This window comes from Erigeron canadensis, chromosome 2 (assembly GCF_010389155.1).
Source record: "Erigeron canadensis isolate Cc75 chromosome 2, C_canadensis_v1, whole genome shotgun sequence".
NCBI classification, from domain to species: Eukaryota; Viridiplantae; Streptophyta; class Magnoliopsida; order Asterales; family Asteraceae; genus Erigeron; species Erigeron canadensis.
In genome coordinates, this window is record NC_057762.1 from 31250431 (window position 1) to 31269733 (window position 19303).

General features: G+C 34.1%; 1 protein-coding gene and 1 long non-coding RNA gene across 2 annotated transcripts; one reads left to right on the top strand and one right to left on the bottom strand.

Moving 5' to 3' along the window:
- Positions 1 to 2408: 2408 nt before the first annotated feature.
- LOC122586769 lies at positions 2409 to 3278 on the bottom strand. Its single transcript, XR_006322066.1, has 3 exons — positions 3243 to 3278; positions 2797 to 2851; positions 2409 to 2418 (listed from the first exon to the last, which is right to left on the bottom strand). It is a non-coding gene; the product is annotated as an uncharacterized LOC122586769 (long non-coding RNA).
- Positions 3279 to 3984: 706 nt separating this feature from the next.
- On the top strand, positions 3985 to 16891 carry LOC122586713 (probable serine/threonine protein kinase IREH1). Its single transcript, XM_043758701.1, has 18 exons — positions 3985 to 4752; positions 6606 to 6673; positions 7104 to 7286; positions 7374 to 8705; positions 9877 to 10049; positions 10201 to 10447; positions 10751 to 10843; positions 10922 to 11062; positions 11463 to 11555; positions 11835 to 12039; positions 12171 to 12256; positions 14194 to 14282; positions 14478 to 14529; positions 14617 to 14673; positions 15027 to 15200; positions 15288 to 15368; positions 16397 to 16496; positions 16583 to 16891. The coding sequence occupies exons 1-17, from the start codon at positions 4155 to 4157 to the stop codon at positions 16478 to 16480; spliced, it is 3756 nt and encodes a 1251-aa protein (XP_043614636.1). The 5' UTR covers positions 3985 to 4154; the 3' UTR covers positions 16481 to 16496; positions 16583 to 16891.
- Positions 16892 to 19303: the final 2412 nt, after the last annotated feature.

Below are 19303 nucleotides of genomic sequence, written 5' to 3' on the forward strand. Positions count from 1 at the left end.
ATCTTCAGTCAAGAAAAACCTATTGTTTTATTTGTTTTACTTTAATACTTGTTTTATTTTACCTAAAACCTATATATATATATAAAGAGAGTAGCCACAAGATGATCGACATGATGATTATGTATGGAAAGTTACAACACCTTGGGATGTCTAAGATCGACATGATAAAGACTCATCTATATCTATATCTATATCTATATCTATAATCCTTTATAAAGCAAACCAGCTTCCTCTATTTTAGGAAATTCAACATTTTTTTATATGTAAAATACCCTTAGCCTTAAACAACCTTAGTATCTTTACGCCTTTACCCTCTTTTTACATTAACTCAAACGTTACACGCACATTAGTGTTGTAATGGCGCGACGGTGACGGGTGGTGGTGGTGAGCGGCGGTGGCAGCGGAGATTAGTGTTGGCTGTTGTGACGTCGGTGCGATGACGGCGAGTAGTGTAGGTTATTGATGTAATTTGATTTTGATGAAATGTTGAAAGCAAAGATTATTTGTTTTATAATATAATATAGATGTATAGATTAAGCAAATGTTATTTGCTTTATAATATAATACAAATATAAATGAAATGTTGAAACTTAAAATGTTAAAAAAAGGTTATTTCTTTTATAATATAGATAAATAATCACACCTCTATCTCTACCGTCGTTACTGCCGCCACCTGTCACCACCACCATCGCCACCAACCGTTGCCATTACCACCGTCACATTACGTGGGTACTACTATAGTACCAAGATATGTAGATAATGAAATGGCTTACGAATTATACTAAGTCTCATAATCTAACTATTATCATGAATGGATTTCATGTAGTACCAAGATATGTAGATAATGAAATGGCTTACGAATTATACTAAGTCTCATAATCTAACTATTATCATGAATGGATTTCATGTTCATGGTTTCCTAGTAAAGTTATGACATTTTAGAAAGATTGATATAGATTATATTATAATCTATATACAAATTTTTCGCATGAATAGTGAAGCTAGGTATCTGGTAGCTGGGTCATCAACTTGCCTAGATTTTCCCCCCTTTTGATTCGCATGTTGTGATTGGCTAGTGCATGTTTTCTTTCCACCGACTATCCGATGGTATAACAGCTTAGTCGTTCACCTTCCATTTTGTTTAATATATTTTTTTTCAACTTTATGTCCGATCAACCCATCAAAGTTTAACTGATAGGGATGACCTTAACTGTTAAAAAAACTACCATGTATAACTGATAGAAAAATAGGAAGTGATTCCTCCAAGTTAATTCTGCAACTTGAATTAAGTTGGAAAAATTTTGACCGTTGAATGAAAATTAAAGGTCAAAATTTAATGATCACTTTTTAATTTTTGGTCCTTACTTTTAATCTAAAGGTCAAGATTATCCATGAAGTCCTTGGAAAATAGAAAACTTCAAAGTATAACTAATAGAAAAGGAAAATGATTAATCCTTCTAACAAAATAGCCTAAAAATTCTTTTAACTATTGGATTATGATATGTGAAAAAATCAAGGGGCAAGATTAGGATAGTGAATTTATGGATAGCACATGTCACCAATGTTTTAAAAACCGGTATTTTAGTTATACCGGCGTGGAAAACATTAAAGTATCATAAAAATAATTTTTTTAAAAAATCAAAATTTATTTTTTGAAAATACCGGAAATACCGGTATGGTAATCCATACCGGAAAATACCGGGAATACCGATCGGTATTGAATAGTGAAAATACCGGAAAAATACTGAAAGGACCAGACTCGATAAACCGAAAACATAAGAATTTTTTATTTTATTTTTTATATCCCACTGCGTCGCAGTGGATATCCTCGGCCAGAACTTGAACATGCCCCACTGCACCGCAGTGGGTTCGACACATCTCCCACTGCGCCACAGTGGAAAGAACCAAAATTGTTTCCGTGGGATTCCACTGCGCCGCAGTGGGCAAAGTCACCCCACTGCGCCGAAGTGGACCACTTGACAGCAACCCTAAAAACTCATTTCGACCATGAACAACTTGCAACCTTCACAAATCAACATGAACTTCATAAAACACTTTTCAAAGATTACCAAGAACTTTATAGACTCAATTTGAACAAATTTACATCATTAACTATTTTCACAACCCATGAACACCATCAATGGGTCATTTACCCATTTTGACGCCATTTTCGCCCAACATTCAAAATTACAATTTTTCAAAAGCTTTACACCTAAACTTTTGCAGAATTACAACCAAAACATCACCATAAAACCAGAATGTACCAAGAGCCAAAGGAGGGGGACAACTAGGATCTACACCAAAATATCGTCATTCATCCAAGAATGACCTAAATACCTTCAAGAGCTTCCAAAGTTACTTCAAGCTCTAATTCAACTTCCTTCAAATAACAACACTAGTTCCTTTTTCCGGAACTACCTATAAAAGTGTAAACAACTAAAATATAAGCAAAGGCTTAGTGAATATACTTGCATACATTTACGAATACGAAGGAGGGCATAGTACAAGGACTTTCACATGTAACCTATGGCATCGTCATGTCACATTTACATATTCACCTTGCACACAAACAACACATATAAGCTAAACAATCATATCTATCTGGATTCTTAGGCCCCGGAGGTTCTTAGGCCTCATATCACATCAACTATCGGGATTCTTAGGCCCCGAAAGTTCTTAGGCCTCATAAACAATGCCCCACATGGGCTTCACGCCAAATCAATTACCATGCTTGGAACATTCACATCTCATGGTAATTGACCCAACGTAGACATAAGGGTATGCAAATATACTCACCTCCTCCGCAACAAAGATAATAACGCTAAATGAACAAGCACAAGCAATCTTCAACCTATGATCATATCGTAAAAATGCATAAGCTTACATTCACAACTTGACTAGCTCAACCTAATCATACTCAATCACTAGCCTTCCTAAACCCAAAACCCAACCCATTTGTCATTGAGCTACTTTCATCTTTAACAACAACATGGGGTAGTTCAACCTACCATTTTCATCCATATTTCAATACATAGTAAAATTCATCTTTTCTCATTAACTAAGATTTTCACATGAACTCATTAATTTCATAATCAAACACATCATATAACTCAATGACAACTAGGTTAACTAAGGAATTGGAGAAATTAACCATAATTCATTTTCTAGCAAACCCCCCCCAATTTGGTTATGAACCCTAATTTTAAAAGAAAGAGGAAACTAAATTTAGGGGAAATCAATACCTCAACAATAGAAGATAATAGATTAGGGTTTTCAAGCCACAATTTCTTCCCCTTTTTCCTTCAATTTTTGGCCACCACCACCAACCTACAAACCCTAGCTCTTGAATTCTTAATTGAAGATTACTGGATGAAGATGATTACTATGGAGGTTCTTATTCTTGAATTTGAGAGAGAGAGTTGTCTTAATTTTGAAATGAACTAGAAGAATTGCATGGAGGAAATGTTGAAGAACAAGGTGGAAGTGTGAGTCAAAGAAAAGAAGTTGGTTGGCACCTTCCTGGCTTTCCACGACCCAACTGAAAATTGTGGATATTATTACCCGCTATCCGCCAAAGTTCCAACTAAATTAGCCCCATAATCAAAAATAAAATACTAGAAAATTAATTTAATGTCAAAACTAAGAAAAAGGGGTTAATTTCTTTTACTTTAAAATATTTGGGGTGTTACAAATACCGGACTTAAAATACCGGCGTGGTCTCCGGTATCGGTAATACCGGCCGGTATTTATCGGTATTTAAAACATTGCATGTCATCTCCTTAGATTGTTAGGAGGATTTTTAGGTTATTTTGTTAGGAAGATTAGTCATTCTCCGATAGAAAATTAAATGTGTCACCTCATAAGGGAATTTTTCAACATAAGAGGGTTGTAAACTATTATACTCTAATAAAGTATAATTATATTTGTACACGTTTAAGAACAAGTAATGACATGAGTAGAAAAAACGAATTTAAAAACCGTCAATTTTTTTTTAAAAGTAGGTAGGCTACCCAACTCCTGGAAAATCCCCTTGTTTTCTTCCTGTTCTTGTTACCACTTGTTTTTCTACTTTGTAAAACTATAGATACAAACTATACATACAACTACTGCTACTGTACATACAAACCCTAAATGATACCATTTACAAACAAAATATGGTGTTCAAAGGCAGATTCTTCAATTCAAAAAAATCATCACCTTCTTCAGATACTTCATCTCCAGAAAGTTCTAAATCCAATAGTTCCAAAAGCTCCCCTATAAAATCCAATAATAAAATCAGAAAACCTGATCAAAGTCAAATTCAAGTCAAAGATGCTCAAACTCCATCAAAATCAGTTTCTCCTCATACTTACAAAAATATCACCAATTCGAGTACGGAAACGCTACATGGATCATCGTCATCAGGAGCATCCGGATCGGCTAATTCGGTTCGAAAAGGTGCGGCGGATAGTCCGGCGACGGTTTCGCCGATACTAGCGTCGTCGTTAGGTTTGAATAGGATTAAGACGAGATCCGGACCGTTGCCGCAGGAGAGTTTTTTCGGATTTAATCGTGAAAATAGTAAAGGTAAAAATGGAAGTAAAATGTGTGCAATTGGTGCTAGTAATTTATCGAAGTCGAAAACGAGTGATAAGAAGACGATTAGTGGTTCGGATAATGATCATTTGTCTAGTGAAAGCTTAAGGGATCATACTACTCCTAATGTAGTAGGACGATCGAGATTACATAATGCGGAATCTTCGTCTGAAGCTGGTACGTTTTTTTTTACAAGTACATTTTGTATGAGTTTAAAACAATGTGTAGTTTTTAGTAAGCTGAGATTGTGTATATAGTGATTGAGTTGTATGTTTGTAGAATTTGATTATTTCTCCGTTCGAATTTGCCAACGTAGTGTGAAATGTGAAGGAAGTTAGAGTTTGATAATGTTAGGTTTATAATACTAGAAGTTACAGGATACGATTAGTTTGGTGGACAAAGTTACGGATAGTTGGATACATGGTCAACCATATTTGACACTATTAATGATGTTGCACTATTTTTGCTAGTAAATGAAGTACATATGTTAGATAAGATCACAACGGAGTAGATATAAAGTTTTACCCTGATTGGTGAATAAATGTTATGCCAATGTTATATGACATTCAAAGTAGAGCAGAGGTTCATAATATTAGGTATGAAAATACTAGGGAATGTGATACAGTTGGCTCGGTGGACAAATATATATTGAGCATTTAAAACTTAAGGTACTTTAAAGATGACCTGAAGGCACTGTTACTTGTAATGGTGTTCATTACTATGGAGACTTTTAGAAATATCTGAATGTTTACAATGGCTAAATTTATGTGAAGTTGGGCGACACCCAAGTTTAGCTCTCTTGCCCATGTAACACCACTTGATCCATATCAACCAGTAAATGAAGTGTTAGAAGTATGTTGGGTATGATCATAACTAAATGTGTATATAATATTACATCCCACTTGGTGATGAAGTTTGTGTCAAGTATACAAACACTTTCATCTTATCATTGAGAATGTATTTAACATTTTAACTTCTTGTTGAACATTAACCTTAAGTCTGCATGGTAATACACAAACATATAATGCCTTATGCTGTTGATTATGAACTAGCTCGAAGTTCCTTTTATGTCCTGTATTGAGTTAGGAGAAGTATCTGAATGTTAATTTAGCACAGGTTAAAATTACATGTAGTTTAAACTTTTAATAAACATTCAAGCTACAAAATTTCCAAACATTCGATTTAAAGGAGATTTGAGTTCCATAATGCTGAGTGTATGAGCAATTGAATGTGCATGATCTGGTGAGCTTTCTGTACTAAAAGACATCGGATAGCTTAAATTTAAAGGTATTTTAAAGACACCAGTAAGCATTCAGCACCTAGAAGTTCCACTTGAACTGTAGCTGATGTTGAATTTTTTTTGTAAGTTCCAGTATTTAAATTCAAATCTGATCTATCAGACAGGGTAATTTGATGAGCATTTAAAAGCTTTTGTGGTTTTTAGGAGCCGCAACACGCAAAAGGGGATATTTTGAATATATTAATGGCAGTTGTTTTTAACAAGGATTACACCTTAGGTTTAGTCGCCACGGTGGGCACATAAAGAAATCTTTTGTGAGTGAAGTTAGTTGACTTTCCCCATTTTTAGAATTTCCTATATGTTTCGCTGTGATATTTGTAAAGTTGGAACAAGTTTTATTTGGTAAATATTGTTAATTACTTTTATACAAACTTATCGTATTTTTTTATTGAGTTAATGTGACGTGGTTTATTTAGTATAGATAATGTAATCTTTAATAGTTTAGCCTTCACATCGATTTATTCTGACAGTTTGTGTTAATAATGCTTGTATCTAATTTGTATAGTTTAGTTATTTGTGTTTTCTGTATGTCATTGCATTGAAACTTTCTTGTGCTGCTTCTAAATAACAAAATTGTCTATAGCGGAAGTTGGGATTCAGATAAATGAGAGGAATATTGAATGAGCATAACTGAAAGTAGTTATTACATTCGATCACCTTCACTTTCATGGCATAAATATTCTCATATTTGATTGTATCCTTGTTTTGGGTTACTCCACTGTCATGATAGGACATTTGAATTCAAGGGGATTTTCTGGAGGCTTGAGGAGTTCTGAGATTTGTACTCCCGAAATGAAGGCAAGTTGTTGCAGTGAAGCTGGTGTGACTTCTCTATTACTAATTAGAGGTGGCAAAATGGCCGGGTTCGTAATCTGGTAACATTTTGTACCAGTGGAATTGGGTTGAGGAGTGTCGAGGTTACTTGGAATATGTGTAAATAGTTTATAAACAGTTAAATGTGTCAAATATCACAATATACATTTTTCTATTTGACCTACTTTTGCTCCGGTCAACCCACTTAACATGTGACACAGCTTTTAAACTATTTTTTTGTTTACGCGTCTGAGTTGTTAGAGATCAAACATAACTCGAATCGACTTGTACATTAGTAAATGGGTCAAAATTGCCATTTCTAATTTCTACGATAGTTATCCTGCTAGTTTTAGTAAATTTAAACTTGTACTAAAAAAAAGTTACATTATTTAAATATTAGTTTCTGCCTTTGTAGACATCATATGATTGTGAAAACCCAAAGGAATCTGAATCACCTCGCTTTCAAGCTATACTAAGGGTTACAAGTGCACCTAGAAAGAGAGATCCTGCTGACATCAAAAGTTTCTCCCATGAACTAAACTCAAAAGGTGTACGGCCTTACCCGTTTTGGAAGCCTCGTGGCTTAAATAACTTAGAGGTAGACAAAAATCTTTCCTGAATTTATCTGGTGGTGTACACTTGGGTGTTATTATTTTCTGCATTCTTATTGTTTTGCCGTAATCAGGAGGTTTTGGTGACCATACGAGCAAAGTTTGACAGAGCAAAAGAAGAAGTTGACACCGATCTGCATACATTTGCAGCGGATCTGCTTGGCATTCTTGAGAAGAATTCAGAAAGTCAACCTGAATGGCAGGAGTCTCTAGAGGATTTGCTGGTCTTGGCTCAACGGTGTGCCATGACGACCCCTGCAGAGTTTTGGTTGCAATGTGAAGGCATTGTTCAAGAGTTAGACGATAGGCGTCAAGAACTTCCAATGGGGATTTTAAAACAACTTCACACCCGTATGCTTTTCATACTCACCAGATGTACAAGATTGTTACAGTTCCATAAAGAAAGTGGATTGGCGGAAGATGAACTCGTTTTTCAGCTTCGAAAACCTCTGCATTCTGCTGATAAAAGCATTCCTTCAAGCATAAGACGGGATGACATCTCTAGTGCGTCTAGAGCTTCAAAACCAACGTCGACAAGGAAATACTACAGTCAGGAACAACGTGGGACGCATAACATGGATTGGAAGAAAGACCAGGCTCCTGTAGAAACCGGTAAGGATTTAGACTCTCCTACAGGCAGAAATCGAATATCATCATGGAAGAAACTGCCATCCCCTGGAGGGAAAGTCCCGAAAGAAGTTGCTCCGGTAATGGAACCTAGTAATAACAAGCCCGATGATACTTCCAAGATGCTGAAAGAGAGGAAAGTAGCTTCACTGGACCTTGCGTCTTCTAAAGATTTGCATGTACAACCCACCACTCATTATAAGCATCAACATAAAGCTTCATGGGGGTGGGGGGATCAATCAAATTATGTGGATGAAAGCTCGATAATTTGTCGTATTTGTGAGGAAGAGGTCCCCACGTTACAGTTGGAAGATCATTCGAGAATCTGCGCAATTGCTGATCGTTGTGATCAGAAAGGTCTTCGTGTGGATGACCGGTTGGTTAGGATATCTGAAACTCTTGAGAAGTTGATGGAGTTGTTTACACAGAAGGATTTGCAGCATGCTGTTGGAAGCCCCGATGGTGCTAAATTATCAAATTCAAGTGTTACCGAGGAATCAGATATTTTGTCACCAAAACTCAGTGATTGGTCTCGAAGAGGATCAGAGGACATGCTTGATTGTTTTCCAGATGGTGATAGTACAGTTTTTATGGATGAAATGAAAGGTCTTCCATCAATGTCATACAAAACTCGTTTCGGTCCTAAATCTGATCAAGGAATGACAACGTCATCTGCTGGTAGCGTCACTCCCAGGTCACCATTGTTGACGCCTAGGACCATCCAGATAGACTTGTTGTCAGGAAAGGGTGCTTACTCGGAACACGATGACCTTCCACAGGTAGTTGTCCTATGTAATCCATGTTTTCAATTTGATGTTAACTACAAAATTATTTTGTGGTTGGCAAATATATACAATGTGTCTTCATCACGGTTTGGATGTCTTGCAGTGAAAGTTTGGGTATGTATCTATTTGAAAGTGCAAAAACTGTGTACATACATATGATGTATATATGAGTGTTTCTTTCAACAGTATTCATGAAAAGTAAAAAGTAGAAAGCCAAATCAATTGGAGCAAGTCATGAACATATAAGAACATGTAGTTTTGTATTCTTTTGGTGAGAACCACACCTACCAATATACATGTCATTATGTTGTTTCTAGGTTCACAGTCTTAGTATTAGTCAAGCTATTGCAAAACACTGGTTATAAGAATAGTATTCCAATGTATCTTATAAATCAATGTAGGAGGTTCTATGCAGTTTGATTGCAAATAGGTGAATTTTGACCTCTTCAACCCATTTTGGCTTTAGCTCAATCTTCCATTTTTTTTTTACTTATTTTGACTTTTTAGAGATAAAGTATAATCCATATTAGCCTCTTTATATATAAATGGGTCGAATCTGACCCCTTTAACAAGCGCCCTTTTTTTTGTAAGTTACGCATGAAACCAGGGTTATTGATGGGAAAATCATTGTACAGGGATAATGTAAATATAATATAGCAAATACATGTGATATGTGGTGTAAAAGAGTCTTAAGCATTCAACAACCTTGTCTGCTGATCATCTTTACCCGAAGGTTTTATTATCCCTCTATGTGATGTAATGAATGTAAAAGAATCCTTTGAACGATCATATATAGTATGTATAATGTTACAACAGATTGTATATCAGTGTGATTTGTTATATTCATGATCTGTCAATCCCAAAATTGACAACACTTTCTAAGCATAAACAGACTTAAATGCATAATGTCCTGGTTTGCAGACATTGAAGTCTACTGAATAAAAATATTACACCTCTAGAGTAATTGCACTTGGCTTGGCAATATACTTTCTAGTCTAACAGAACTCGAAAATAACTCTGAAATAGGGATAGTAATTGTTTATATTATAGTTAACAGTGATAATGATTGTTTGATTTGCATGTGATTTGCTTCTCCTGTGATATGGATTCTTTGTCTGATGGATGACCATGACATTTTATGATGATGATCTTTTAAACGATGTAGATGAATGAACTTGCTGATATTGCTAGATGTGCTGCAAATACTCCTTTAGACGATGATCGTTCTCTACCATATTTGCTAACTTGTCTTGAAGACTTGAAAGTTGTCACTGACCGTAGAAAGTTTGATGCTCTCACTGTTGAGACATTTGGCACACGGATAGAGAAGCTAATCCGGTGAGATTCTTTCAGTTAGTTAGTTTTCATGTAGATTTAGAGATGAAACTGTATGATCTAGATTTCGATTGAACATTGGAAAGACCTGAAGATTAATAAAATACGACATTTTATGTTTGTCATAGGAACTTAATATTTTTAATGTTTCTAGGGAGAAATATTTGCAGCTATTTGAGTTGGTTGATGATGAAAAACTCGATATTACAAGTACTGTCATTGATGAAGATGCTCCACTAGATGATGATGTTGTACGTAGTCTTAGAACCAGCCCGGTGCATTCAGGGAAAGATCGTACTTCTATAGATGACTTTGAGATTATAAAACCAATCAGTCGTGGAGCATTCGGTCGTGTCTTTTTGGCAAAGAAGAGAACTACAGGGGATCTTTTTGCTATCAAGGTACACTGAATTTGCATTATTTGCTTATTATATTCCTATGCTTAATTTTTCTTCTTGTCTTATTAATGTCATTAATATATTCATTTTCATCTTGCATTGTTTATTTTTATGCCACAAAATGCTCTTCCATAATAGAGGATACATTTCTATTATTGATTACCAAGAACGCTCTTGTATTATTTTACCCATTTGACCATATTAGATAAAACATTCCTGGAATCTGCGCTGTTGTTTGTAATCGGTTGCTAACAGTATATTGAATTATTGAGCTAAGTCTACTTTGTTTGATGGCTTATCCTGCAGGTCCTCAAGAAGGCTGACATGATTCGCAAAAATGCGGTCGAGAGTATATTGGCTGAGCGAGATATCTTGATATCAGTGCGGAATCCTTTTGTGGTGAGGACCTAGTCTTGCCAACATATTTATTTTACGTCATAACTGTATCCTTCTTACATAAATATTCTATTGTTTCAGGTTCGTTTCTTCTATTCTTTTACATGTCGTGAAAATCTGTACCTTGTTATGGAATATTTGAATGGTGGCGATTTGTATTCGTTGTTGAGAAATCTAGGCTGCCTAGATGAAGATGTTGCTCGTGTATATATTGCAGAAGTGGTGAGTTTTGCTTTGGTCGAGCCACTTGTGTTAATATGTTGACCGTTAAGATTGCAAGATGGGTGGGTCTGGCTGGGTGGTTTACAATTTGAAGTAGGCAATTTCTAGTACAGGGCCATGTTGACTTGAAAAACTTGTTCCAACATTTTGCTAAATATGATTACAAAGTTATATTGTTGCTGGAAGAGTTTTAACTTTTTATCATTTTAGGAGGTTTTATGCTTTAAAAGTACATTTGGGTGACTTTCGGCTCAATCCAAGTTTATATCTATTCAACTTCTTTTATTAAATTAAAGGTGTTAGAGATAAAGAATATCCTTTATCATCCTATACATAATGAAATGGGCTAAGTTTGCTACATATACATGGTTTTATCAAACATTGCATTTATATTATGCAGGTGCTTGCTTTGGAATATCTTCATTCTTTACGTGTGGTTCACCGTGACTTGAAACCAGATAACTTGTTGATTGCACATGATGGTCATGTTAAGGTATGTACTTGAAACATGCTGGTTTTTGTTTTAACATTATCACGCAAGGGGACAATTTTAAGATGTGATGTTGCCTTTAGTTGATTACTGATGTATTCAAAGTTAGGAAAAGAGCATTGCTGACATATACTTCGTATCCAGTCCATTTGTGCGTAGTGTTTTACCCGTGTGCTGTTATTTATTTGCGCTATTCATGATTTGAACCTAGAACCTACAATTTCCCAAACCCATGTATAATAGTTGTTCATTTGTTGCTTACTGTACATAAATTGTCTGCAGTTGACAGATTTTGGGCTCTCCAAAGTTGGGCTGATTAACAGTACAGATGATCTATCTGGCCCAGCAGTTAGTGGCACATCATTATTGGGAGAACATGAATCTCAATCATCTTTATCTGAAGACCAGCTAGAAAGGCGCAAAAAGCGATCTGCTGTTGGCACACCTGACTATTTGGCGCCAGAGATTCTTTTGGGAACCGGACATGGTGTGCTTACAGATAAATATAATGTCTTCTTTTATTATTATGCTAACTGATGTAATGTGAGAATCATGCAAATGATTGCCTTTAAGTATAAAGTTGCTGTTTACTAAATTTGTATCACATCTTTTACTCAGGCACGTCGGCAGACTGGTGGTCAGTTGGTGTTATTCTATTTGAGTTGATTGTTGGCATTCCTCCATTCAATGCTGAACATCCTCAGGTATTCTTTTTATACATATTTATACTGAATGTTTTTGCATGCTGTTATTATAATATATATATTAAAAACAAAGTATCGAAAGGCGTGTAAAGAATAGTAATTTTTAATTTTTTTTATTTTTACCACATAAGTTTCACTCTTTACATTTTTAGCACTAAACTATATACGTTTTAGTAAACTTTTTGTTTTATTTATTTTCACCACAGAAGTTTCAATCTTTACACTTTTAGCATTAAACTATAAGTTTCAATCTTTTTGTTTTAGTAAACTTTTTATACTTTTTATTATTTTTACTTTCACCACATAAGTTTCAATCTTTACACTTTTAGCACTAAACTATAATACCTTTTAATAAACTTTTTAGCACGTAAAGAATAGTACATTTTTTTATTTTTTTTTATTTTTACCACATAAGTTTCAATCTTTACATTTTTAGCATTAAACTATAATACTTTTTAGTAAACTTTTTGTTCTATTTATTTTCACCACAAAACTTTCAATCTTTACACTTTTAGCACTAAACTATAATATTTTTTAGTAAAAGTATATTTTTTATTCCTTTTACTTTCACCACAGAAGTTTCAATCTTTACACTTTTAGCACTAAACTATAATACTCTTTTTAGTAAACTTTTTATTCTTTTTATTTTCAACACAAAACTTTCAATCTTTACACTAGCACTAAACTACAATATTTTTTAGTAAACTTTGTATTCTTTTTATTTTCACCACAATATTTTAACTCTTTACACTTTTAGCACTAAACTTTCATAGTTTTTAATTTTCTTTTATTTTAAGGTACGGGAAAGCGTGTATAGAATAGTATACTTTTTATTTTATTTTTTATTTTCACCACAATAGTTTCACTCTTTACACTTTTAGAACAAAACTTTTATAATTCTTAGTAAACTTTTTAATCTTTTTATTTTCACCACAATCTCTTAACTACTAACAACACTTTTAACACAAAATTTTTCTACTTTTTGATAATCTTTTATTTTAACTACAACATTTTAACCTCTTATACTTTAGCAACAAACTTTATAACACATATATTAAAAAGAAATGTACGGGAAAACTTGTAAAGAATAATAAACTTTCTATTCATTTTATTTTCACCACAACATTTTAACCCTTATACTTTTAGCACTACATTTTTATACTTTTTGATTTTTTTTTATTTTCACCACAACATTTAAGTCTCTTACACTTTTAGTACTAAACTTTTATGTGAACGACTTTCACTTTCACACAAAACTTTTACAGTTCATTTTTTAACTGACAAATGTCAGTTTTTAATAATTTGAATAATACATGTTTTCTTCAAATGTAATGTCTCCCGGGGCCTTATCTCTTTAATAGATATTTTTTATTAAACCTTTAACAAGTGTAATGTCTCCCGGGGCAACGCCCGGGTTACATATCTCGTTATATATAATTACTATATTTTGCTCCTGGCAATTCTAGAAATTAAAGAGACATGGCGCAACCTGACAAATATTTCATACATAAACTATGTTAACCAACAATTTGATATATTTTGCTCTAGGCAATTCTAGCAATTTAAGATACATGGCACAATTTGACAAATATTTCATACATAAACTATGTTGACCAACAACACTATAATATATACTACGTTAGTTCCACAAAAAGGTGTGATGTTTGACTCGTCACACTTATCAGTTAAATAAGTTGAATATTAGCCTAGTTCTGGATATGCCTTCCCATATATTTCCAGTAGATTTTCAACAGGACTTATGCTTTTGATACAAATTATATATGATAAAGAAGTTAAGACTTAGAAGATTGGAATCCACGTATTTTCCTATCAATGGTTCTGCTGTATTTTCTTCACATGCTGTTTAATTTAACCTTTGTCTGATTGAATCCTAATCTTGTTACTTTATTCATTTAATACTTTTTTGTTTGGTTCAGACAATATTTGATAATATTCTTAACCGTAATATACCATGGCCAATGGTACCTGAAGAGATGAGTCCGGAAGCAGCAGACCTAATTGATCAGTAAGATAAACTTTTTTTTTTCCTTCTCAGTTGTTGGTATTCAAGTATGCTATTTTGGAAGCTAAGACTACATAGTTTTCTATATGTGAATTGGCACAACTCACTATTGGTTATTATTTCGTGCTGTTATTATATTTGTTATCAGAAACTAGCCTCGCTTCACTTCTATCAATTTATTCTTCTACCATTGTGCAGATTATTAACAGAGGATCCGAATCAGAGACTTGGTGCCAGGGGAACTACTGAGGTATTCTTGGATCTTTTATCATCACATTTGTATGCATGATTGGACTGAACTTGGTGCCAACTAATTTAATATCCAAATGTCTTGTAGGTGAAGCAACACCGATTTTTCAGAGATATTAACTGGGATACACTTGCACGGCAGAAGGTATGTGTGAGATCTCTCTGTGTTGTATTATTGATGGCAATTTGACCCCTTAAAAATGAGTCTATTTCTGTTCTGGAAGTACATTAATAATGAAATAATATATCATCAGCAAGTATGGTAGACCCAGTTCATTTATAAAGTTTAGAACTTTTGGACAAAACGTGTTCTGGGTCAACTTAAACTTAACCTGTCTTGTTTTGACTTCTACTGAAAAGGTAACCTTCTTATTCCTTACCTGGCTGGCTGGCCTGTACCCAACTGGTCTGACACTATCATATTACCACCTTTGTATTTTTGTTTCTGCATATGATACAAGAGTGTTATCTTTGTACTGCTGAAGCTGTTATTTTCAGGCTGCATTTGTCCCATCTTTCGAGAGTGCACTAGACACGAGCTATTTTACAAGTCGTTACACATGGAACACCTCAGAGGAGCATGGTTATCCAGCAAGTGAAACAGAGGATTCTAGTGACCATGGTAGCATGAGTGGTAGCAGTAGTTGCCGAAGTAATCGCCATGATGAAGTGGTCAGTGGCTCTACTACTTGATTATTTACTAGATTAAGTGGTCTTTGGCATTAACTCTTTTGCCTTATGGTGGCACTTCCCTTGCAGGTCGATGAATATGGAGGTCCTACGGAACTTGGATCGCCATCTTGTGTCAATGACTACTCTTTTAGTAATTTCTCCTTTAAGGTACCCCATCACCTGTGGTCATTAATTGATCTTATCTACTACAACTATTAAAAATGGGCGGGTCCAATAAGGTAGGGTCATGTTCAGAATAGATATGGGTCAAAATGTACAATTTTAGTACTTGCTAAATCAGGCAGGGTTGCCCCACCAATGCTTGTACTACTTTTTGTTGCATCATAATTACTTGTAAAATAATTATCCAAAGTTAAAAAAACATTATATAGAAGGTTCTATGCATTTGAGTTCATTTTAGTTTGATTTTGTAGATTAAATCTGTCAGGTATTAACCATAACCAAATTCGACCATTTGTATATAAGTGGGTCATAATTTCCACCTTTCTATGGTTTTGCAACATGCAGACCCCTTTTTGGTAACACCAAAATCTTCTATCAAAATAGTGTACATTTTAGATGGTAGGTTTTTGCTGATATATCCTTCAATTTATGTAGATTTGTAAAGTCTTTTAATTGTATGTAATTTGGTTAAGTTTTAAATTTTTTGTTTTGCTCAGTTATTCCGTACCATTAACCATTAATAGTCTAAAGTCTAATCTCCAATAGAATCTGCACAATAAATACAGATTTATCTAACAATAATTTTGCAGCTTCATGTATTGTTTACCTGCTTTTCAATAGGTTTTAGTAAAATTCAACTCCTCATGTTCTCACACAAAAAAAAAAAAAAAAAAAAAAATCTAGTTCCATAAACACTTAGGTATTTTTATCACTTTCTATATTAAGTTTTGAAATTAGCCATTAGGGTGATAGCCTAGTGGTTAGGGAGTTTTCCATTTGTGGTTTCTTCCTAGCGGGTCATGGGTTCAAATCCTGCCACATGCAAATGTGGTGAGGGGACTTAGCAATGCTATACCCATCTACGCATGAGAGAACAAACCCTTTAGGGCATTGCCAGGATTCGACCCGGCGTGGGCGCATCAAATTTGGGGGTGTTAACCATTTATCTGCTATGCCTTTCAAAAAAAAAGTTGTGAAATTAAGCGTAAGTCACTTATTATTTGTTGCTTCAGAATCTGTCCCAACTTGCTTCTATCAATTATGATTTGCTTACTAAAGGATTGAAAGAAGATCAGCTGACAACACCCAATGTATAATTGTGCCACTGTAAATGTAAGTCCCACCCCCCTCTTTTAACTACTATTTTTGGGTAGAACCAGTTCAACTAATGAAATGAAAATATTGCTGGCTTTTTACAGATAGAAGTAACTTAAAATGGTCAAGAGCATTGATTTTACACACCGAAAGGGCGTCAAGGGCGTCTCTTGGGAACAGAAAACTATTTAATTGAATTAAACGCATGAGTTGAGAAATACAAGTTATGCCCTCCAAATTTTGTGGTGTTTTCCTTGTTTGTAAATATATCATAGACCCCCAATGTTTTTATAATGGAATATTTGTAGTTTTTTCTTTATCTGTAATTATTGTAAACCCCCCAGTGTATATCGTTTTCAAATGGTTATGCATCATGTAAATTTGATCTGGCCTAATAGATAAGTTTTTCGTTACTTTAGGGTTATCGATATGGATGTTCATTTACTTTCAAGTTTCAACTACTCATCCAAAATAAACAATATTATGTTAAGGGATTAAATCCGTTCAAAAGGGGCATTTGAAAAGACTCGACTAATTTTGTATTGCATATGTCAATGCTATTTGCTATGACAAGTTTCTTAAGATTCGCATTCGGGTTTCATACTTTCATATAAATGCTCTGGATTTTTGTTAGTATAAAAATAGGTACATGTCATCATTTTGTATCCTAACATTACGTAATGCAAGTTTGGTGTTGTTTCAAAATATGGAAATAAGTTTTCTTTATATAAAGGATATTACAGCTAACATATATTTCGCGTTATCTAAAAGTATTGAGAATTTGAGATGCTGGTTTATCAAGCAGAAGCTTGTTACTAAAAACATTAATGTGGAGCTAGATATGTGGAACACGATAGAAAAAGATAGAAAAAGAAAAGGGAAAAGTATCTTTGTGTATGTAACTTGTGATCAGATACAATAACTATTGTATGAAAAAAACTTTAGTCAGGTTCATTGTATGTAAGTAACCTGTTAAAACTGAACGAATCTTGTAAGAAATCGACATGGCACCACATGGCCCAATGAGAGACCTCCACATCAGCTTGTTTACACAATTCATTCAGTTTTAGTAGGTTACTTACATACAATGAACCCGACTAAAGTTTCTTTCATACAATAGTAGCTGGTCACAATTTACATACACACAGATACTTCCTTAATAACATGCGACGGGTATAGTATACTAAGGACATCATAATTAACACGATGCATTCTACACAACACCAGTTAGATTTTTAAAATGCGCTTATCTTGTAGCTGTTGATCTTTGACATAATTAGTACGTAACACCGAATACCGTCTTCACAGGTTATAGGTCTGTCTTCGACGGTTTATAAAGCATGTTGAGATGCAAACAATCTTACTTTCTTACCCCATTCTTAGGATAGAGAGGCTTGCAGTTCTATTAAAAATAGAATAGGACCTCCAGCCATTCGGGTAGAGAAATGAACCCTTACACCTTTTATGTATTGGTAAGCAGATTTGCTTGGGTTTTAAACTTCTATTGCTATGGAAACGTATTGGTTTAGGGAGGAGCGAAAATCCAAAAATACGAGTACTGTACCGGTATCAAACCGGAAACCGATACCAAAATACCAGTACCGTTTGGTATTCGGTACGCTATTTGGTTCCTACTTTTGATGATAACCGGTTCGGTACAGGTAATATGGGTCCAAATACCGGTTGTAGCATGATCGGTTATCTTTTTGGTTATTGCTCCTATTTTACCATAACTAAGGTAAACCAAATTATTAATTTAATATAAAAAAAGTCATATTCCATTGGTAGCAACAAACTTTAAAACAACTAGACATTCAAAACTCATGAAGTCATTATCATCATTAAGATTTAAACAACTCAAGTAATAAAGAACTTCTAATTTTTGGTGGTATGGCATTTTGTATATTAAGTTTATATCAACCAATGATTGATGAAACGTAGTTAACATGTATATTTAAGTTCGATGTGGAATGCATAACAAGTTTGTTAGGCATAAGTGAGCATAACCTGATTGTAAAGGCATAACAAGATATTCATATGTTAGAATAAAACTTGAATACACAATAAACGAATGATTGTTTACACTTATCTAGCCTTTATTTTTGTTGACATTAAAATATACTCATGCATACAGGTTCTAAACGGTATTGGTACCGAAAATACCTGTTCCAGAACCATAACTTGAGTACGGTATTCGGTTCTCACTTTTTATGATAATACCGTTTGATACCAAATGGTTCAGTACCGATTCGATACTGTACCAAAAACCATTTTAGATTGGTTCCATTTATATATGACTCAATCGCTTAGAGACTGAGATTTTTATTTTGATCTTAAACGGTTGGCTTTTCATTTATTGACAACAATGTTTTGGCTAATGGCCAACTAACATGTTAACATATATCTTAAATAAATTATTCAGTTCTAAACCTTTTTTTCTTTTCTTCTTCTTCTTCTTAAACCCCTTTTTTTTTATGTTTGTCCTATATATGACTTTGCGTTCCAAAAAAATCTAAATTTCTAAATGACTGGCACTTCATATTGCGAAGAATCCTGTTTTTCATGAGCATACAAAACACATTGTACTTGATTGTCACTTTACAAGAGAAAAAGTTATGGAGGGACTAATCGAACTCAGCTACCTACCAACACAAAATCAACTGGTTGATGTTCTTACTAAGATTTTGTCTTTTTATATGTATATTATTTGTAAAATGTAGGGTCCTATTTATTATTAGCTAATAATTGTTAGACTTAGTTTGTAATTAGTTTATTATCATTGTATTTTAGCCCACTTATGGCTTTATTTTGAGGTTAATGAAATT

Bases quoted from the DNA above. Each gene is read 5' to 3' on its own strand.
- LOC122586713 (XM_043758701.1), top strand. From the start codon at position 4,155: ATGGTGTTCAAAGGCAGATTCTTCAATTCAAAAAAATCATCACCTTCT. The intron at 10,050-10,200 runs GTGAGATTCTTT...TAATGTTTCTAG, and splicing joins CGGATAGAGAAGCTAATCCG to GGAGAAATATTTGCAGCTAT. The intron at 15,201-15,287 runs GTCAGTGGCTCT...CTTCCCTTGCAG, and splicing joins GTAATCGCCATGATGAAGTG to GTCGATGAATATGGAGGTCC.